Here is a 6,942-nt window from a genome sequence, read left to right on the forward strand (position 1 = left end):
CTTTTCATCGAAAGCCTGAAGGCCCCGTACTTCAATTTAATGATCGAAAATACGTTCAATAGCTTTTCCGACATTATCTAGGCCGGCGAAAGAATTGAAGCTAACCTTAGGTTAGGAAGGTTGCAGGAGTTGACTGGAGAAAACTCTGCAAGGAAAACTGCTAGTTTTGGAAAGAAGAAGGAAGGTAATGTACACTCTATCACCAGACAAGTTCAACCACCACTCCCTAAAAATAACTTTCAACCATACCCTCCAATCCAGGGTCCAATAATTGCAAATGTTCTGCCCCCTTTTCCAAATTATCCTCACCCTCGCCCACAATATCCACCTCAAGCTGCTTACCACTCCAGACCGCCTGCCCAACCTAATCAGTTGAGACCACCTGCTCCTTAAACTAACCCAAGACCACCAAGGAATCCTGATCCACCTCTCCCCCTTCCGCTCAGTGAAATCTAATGATACCTACTGGGCATAAATCAGATAGTGCTCATCCCCCTTAACTCGGTTCAGCCACCATATCCTAGGTGGTATGATGCTAATGCCCGATGCGAATATCATGGTAGGGCAATGGGGCACTCAATTGATAATTGTGGAGCTCTTCGGGGAAGGGTACAAGCTCTGATCAGGAATGGATGGCTAAAAATTGAGGGAAATGAATCTCTTCCCAACGTCACTTCAAACCCATTGCCTAATCATGGTGCAGGCAATGGCATGAATATGATAGAACTTGGGGATGAAAGCAAAGAGTCTCCTTTAGAGCCATCCATCAATGTCATACAGCTAGACTCTATGTCCGAGGCACTGATTTCACCAATCGCTAAAGGACAAGAACTTGAAAATTGGGAAGCAGAAGATATCCCTGTGCTTAATCTCGAGTAAAGTACATTTTGTTATCAACACTTGGTCATTCTGTCCATGGTGACAAGTGTAATGCTATAAATGGACCCTTTTTTATGATAGAAGTATTAATAAATTAATAGTGCATTTTGTGTCCAAACTATTGCTCTCCGGGGCATGACTCTGTACTTCCTCTTCAATAGCCCAAGGAGTATCAGAATCCATTCTACCAAACTAAAATAAACAGGAGAGTAGATCTGCATAAGAGTCACCTCTATCCCTAGTAGATGCAATGCATGTTCACACACATATGTTATAACTTGTTATTTAGGTTTAGGAATGCTTAAACCTTGCTCTGATACTATTAAATGTAACACCCTCTTAATCAGTCTTCAGTGAAACCGAGAAAGAGATGTTACATTCGGTGCACGGAGCACCTTTCTCTATGCCATTATTTATTATCCTTTAATTTCTTATAAATGTATTTACAATAAATTATCTGTTTTTGTTAAACGGAGAAACTACAAGAGTTTTTCCTAATTTTAACAATTCACCTGTTAAAATATTATTCACAACCTGTTAAATCCTCAATTTCCATATCATTTCCATCACATAATAATCATCAAATTTCATCACCATCAATTCTTCACCCAAGTTGCATATACACAAGAAATAACTTTAATTTACAATTTTATTAACCAACTCATGTGGCTAAATTAAACTTACATACTTATTATTACAATCTCTAAAATAAAGTTTACATAATATTTATTACAACATAAATGTACACACACATATAAGTAAAAATATACAATGAGGGTGATGATGAAGATGGTGATGCATCTACCCAAAAGTCTAAGGTAAGGTGACTCTGGACTTTTCTGCATATCCAATCTACCTCTTGTCAGCCAAAATCTACACTTTATCTACTATACCTGTGCAAGGAAATAAATCTTCGTACTAAGCTAAATAGCTTAGTAGTGCACTCTTAATTTTAAAATAAAAATAAATTCAATTATGCACATTAACTCATAATATGCTAATAATATTCATACAAGAGTAATTTAAAAATTTTAAAGCAATTATATAACATTATGACATAAATATAGGTCAATAAATCTATACTTGTTAATCATACTATTTAATGAGGTTAAATGCACTTTATTAACTCAACAATCCCTTATGATCACAAATGGGAGCATTACTTTCATGCCCATAGTAACCTATGACATATGGTATATAGACTGGATAATGGGACTCGCGGTACTAACCACTCAGTGGCTCTGACTAGTAGATCATTGGCTTTCATTCTCGGTACTGACTACTCGGTGGCTTTGATAGATATATCACTGGCTTTCATTCTCGGTACTGAGAAATCAATGGCTCTGACACGTAGCATGCCCACCTATCCAATCCTATACTCACTGTCTAAGCTTACTTAGGCTCAACTTTCTTAATTAACATTAATTCAACATTCTTTGTTCCCATAATTGTCAAGATATGTGTCTAATATCCTCATGCCATTTCCATATATGCATAGCCTTTGAATTCAAGCACACTAAATACATGTACAACTTGCATTAATGAAGATCATGGCAAAATCTTACAAATTCCTGAAGGTATATACTGTCTTTCATCAGAAATTAGACCAAGTAAATGCAAGAATTAGCTTATACTTTCTTCATAAGATTTTTAGATTTATGTCTTAACTTTCATTTTATTATTGAATCAATTAATTCTGATTTATTGATCACAAGTTATGACCAAATAAGCAAGATCTGTCATATCTACTTTTTCCTTCTAGAATACAGGGCAGATTCTGGACAAATTTTAGAACTCAATTTCAGTCAAGTTTCAGTCATAATTTGTCAAAATGGTCTTTATGAAAGTTGTTCCTCTGTGTCTTAGTTTTCCAAAAAAGTAAGATTCACCTAATTTGGAATTTTATGCAGTGAGTTATGTCCAAATAAGCAGGATATATTTAGATGCACTTTATCCAGATTTTAGGTTTTGTGACCCAACTTCTAGCCATTATTCAAGGTATTTACACATAGAATTAGTGTAACTTGTCTTCATGAAAGTTTTAGCATTATATCTTAACTTTATTTTTCGATAAGATTCAAGTCATTTGGAATTATAGAACTCAAGATATGGATTAAAAAGTCCAGTCTAGTCAAATTCTACTAGAATGCTTAACATATCTATTCACAATGCATACTTCAATACATACCAAGCAACATAATTCCCAATAGGTACTACATCATTTAAACACACTAAGCATATTTTTTCTCTCTATAAATAGACATGTACATTCAATTTAACAAAAACCCCTAACTAACATGAAAACCTTAAGTAACAAGTTAAGGAGATATTAAGAGTGCAATACCAAAATTAGGCTTCTAATATTTTCTTAGCTCTTCAAATTCACCTCTAATCAACTTTATTGTCCTTCCTTTATTCCCTGTTAGCTTGGACCAAACTTCCTCCTTCAAGAAGTTCAAAAGTTCTCATCACAAATCATATTTATGCCATGATTATGACATGATAACATAAATTCATGCTTGCTAAGCTCAATTTTTCCTTACCTTAAACTTTTCCCTAATTTGATTACTTGGTAACCTTCCTAAATCCTTGGAATTTCTTACTTAAAAGATACGATTTCACTAAATTGAAGCTTAATTATGCTATTTGAAGTGATGGAGGCTATGAAGTTGGTGAGAATTTAAGCTTGGAAGAAAGAACAATGGTGGAAGGAAGAAGATGAAGGGTTTAACCAACCAAGAAAAATAAGGAAGAAGCTGGTGATTTATCCCTACCAAGAGATATTTATATTATTTTAATTTCAAAATGACAAACTTGTAACTATGGTAAATGGTAAAACTTGTAAATATTTAGAAATTCCTAATCATTAAGCTCGACTTTTTTAACTAATTATACTTAATTTTTCTAATCATGATTAATTGAATTAATCCAACTTCATTAACTTAATTAATCACATCATTGGTCAATGTTTGACCTTTAAACTTAATTGACCAAATTTTTCTTTTATCGGTTTAATATGCTTATTTAAGCTTATTTCCAAGTCATATTTAATACTCAAATTTTCTTTGAATAACACTATTCACAGGCCAATATTAATGCTATCTAAGGCTAGGGATTATGGGGAGTTACATGTATAGTTTTGGAGATGTACTTTGTGTGGTGTTGTAGATCTGTGCGTTTTCTTTGGCGAGGGTTCTTGCAAATCAAATCTGGGTGAAAGTTTTAGTTGTTGATCTATGGGTCATCTTGTTTGGCTGGTACTCTTAGAGTAAAGGGACTGTCTGGGTCTTTGGTTTCATGCAGCTATAGGAGAATGAGAAGCCAAGAAGCTAAGCTCTACCACGCCTGTTCCCTGATTCATTTGGCATCTCCATCTTTAATCCCTTCAGTTGAAGCAATTGCTATAAAGAGCGGATCTCTCTATTAGAGGGTTTGGTATGATGGTGTATATGCTATCTTTCTTGGTGAAACTCTCATGTGTTATTGTACTGAGTGGTCTGCTTCTCTCATCTCGGTGGTCACCGTTGGTTCTTCTGTCCGTAGGGAGGCTTTGTTTTGGTGATGGTCACCGAGTCAAGAACATGAACACTGACTCGTTTTCTTTCTAGATCTAGGTTTAAGTGATCCATGTTCTTTCGATATCTAGATTTAAGTGATCCATGTTCTTTCGATATCTAGGTTTAAGTTTTGGTTGTGAGGCCTTCGGCCTTGTTTAGTTGGTGCAAAATGTTTTGATCAGAGGGCTTTAGATATGGAGTTTATAATCTTGGTTTTATCTTTAATGATATCTCCCTCTCATTAATATATATATATATATATATATATATATATATATATATATATATATATGCAAATAACAATGATTAATGATTTTTTTAATCTTTAATTATTAACTCATGTTGAGTGAAAGATTCCATGATTGAAAAATATCAGACAAAAATTAAAAAGAATAAATAAGTGGAGGGGAAATGCCCCGTGGGATGCGGCCCAATCAAAGAGTTCTTGTGCCTTTTGGAAAGTGCCAGCTCATCTTTTGACTAGAATTCTCGGGCTTGAAAATGCGTAGCATTGATTTGCAATTCGTATATACATTCCATTAATTATTATTTTAATTAAAATTATAATTAATTATATAAAAATAAATAAATATAATTTTTTATTGATTAAATGTGTACATCTCAAAATTTTCATCTTTGACTACTCTATGCGCTTTTGCCCATTTCTTCCGCCAATTCTTCACTGACACGTGACCATACGAATAGCCACTCTTTCTCTTGCACTCTGATTGAGAAATCTTTCAGGAAAAAAAAAAAAAAAATATATATATATATATATATATATATATTTCACTTTTTTTCTCTTATTTAAATAGAAAGAAAGATAAATAAAAAAAATTATAATTTTATCTTATATATTTAAAAAAAATAAAAAAAAAAAAATAATTTATAATTTTAATTTATAATCTCACACTTTTATTATTTTCTTTCAAATTTAAAAACAAATAACAAAAAAAATAAGAATTATTTTTTCCTATCTCTTTATTTTTTCTTCGTGTCTAAATAAGAAAAAAGTGTTAATTTTAATTTTTTTTTTTTTATTTTCTTTTCTCTCTCTTTCCTTCTACCTAATCAGGGTCTTAGGTGAGATGAACTCGTTTTCTTAAAGCCTAAACCTGATACGCAGACCGAAGACATCAGATATGTCAGAATGAATCACTCATAATTTTATAGTCCAAAAATTAAAAATTAAAATTTTAAATTTTCTATTAAATATGTGAATGTTAAGTTTAATGTCAACCCACCCCCTCGAGAAATTATATAGTCTCCTGTTATTTATGTCAGCATTTGACTCACCTACGTAAAATAGTTGGATACTCTTTAATCATTCCAATCTTTCTTATCTTTTTCTAATTTCCGTTCTCATAGTTATTTCATCCTGTGCATTGTTTGGTAAATTTTAGCTGAAGAGGTATTGCTCAATTGTGAGTAATTATTGTCCTTTTGTCTTTCTTGATTGTTCTTTCGTTCTCTCTTTCTTCCGAGTTTATGATTCCGTCTTCTTTTTGGACCTATTGTGGAAATTGCTAGCAAGTTAAAGTGAGAAAGAGGAGAGCTTTGGTATTGGAGAAGAAGGTAGCGTCTCTATCTTTGTGTCTTTGTTGGATTTGATTTATCTCTTCTTGTTAGTAGTTGTAGTCTTTGTCAAAGGGATGTTGTGCTAGTGGTGGGCAAGTGCTAGATCTGGAAACTGCCGTTAAAGATGGTATTTTACGTGGAAGTGGTGGAGGGTTGATTTCCACAGTCGGCGTTGAGAAATTGGATCTTAAAATGATGTTTGAAGTCGATGGAAGTACCGTCCGTATTTATATGTCCGATCTCATTGTACCCAATGCAAGACCCAGCGACGCTCTGCAGTCCAGACTTATGAGAGATCCAACATCCTCAAATGGTTCTCTCTTGGCCAATATACTTGCTTTACGGCAAAGCAAAAGCTCTGGGATAATACGGTAACGCCAAATAGGACTCTGCAGCCGCTCATTTCTTGCCGGTTCTCCCAGAAGTAATTGGCTATGAAGAAGGCTTTGAAGGACTGCAGTTGCACAATACCAAATGTTGTGACGTTGTTGATGAAAGTTTCAGAGAGCTGTACGCAGCTTGCTTTATCAATTTTGTGGGCAGTTTGCAAGCTTGCACCAGAAGAATGTGCTGCGCTTGCTGTGGAGGCAGGTTTGGCAACGAAGCTGCTTCTGTTAATGCAGAGTAGTTGTACCTCTGCTGAAGCAGTGATCAGCTGAGTTCCTGAAATTGTGTGGTCAAAATTACACATCTACTATCATCATTTCCAAGTGTAAGCTTACTAAAACAATACAATGAACAAAAATGACAGCTTGTTGATATATGTCATATCTTTGTTCCATTGTTGAAAGAGGCAAAGGGACTGGAGCTCATGGGATGGAATTAACTGGGGTTTCTAAGGTATTCATATCTTTCATGACATTCTATTGGTTTCCACAGTGAAAGCATGATAATATGGATTTTAGGCTAATTACATATTATGTAGTTA

The 6,942-nt window shown here is 34.1% G+C and overlaps 1 protein-coding gene across 1 annotated transcript; it reads left to right on the plus strand.

Annotated features, from left to right (window-relative positions):
* Positions 1-567: 567 nt before the first annotated feature.
* LOC131177891 (uncharacterized) lies at positions 568-6,673 on the plus strand. Its single transcript, XM_058143058.1, has 3 exons — positions 568-875; positions 6,101-6,385; positions 6,475-6,673. The coding sequence occupies exons 1-3, from the start codon at positions 568-570 to the stop codon at positions 6,671-6,673; spliced, it is 792 nt and encodes a 263-aa protein (XP_057999041.1).
* Positions 6,674-6,942: the final 269 nt, after the last annotated feature.

Source organism: Hevea brasiliensis, chromosome 2 (genome assembly GCF_030052815.1).
Source record: "Hevea brasiliensis isolate MT/VB/25A 57/8 chromosome 2, ASM3005281v1, whole genome shotgun sequence".
NCBI lineage: Eukaryota > Viridiplantae > Streptophyta > Magnoliopsida > Malpighiales > Euphorbiaceae > Hevea > Hevea brasiliensis.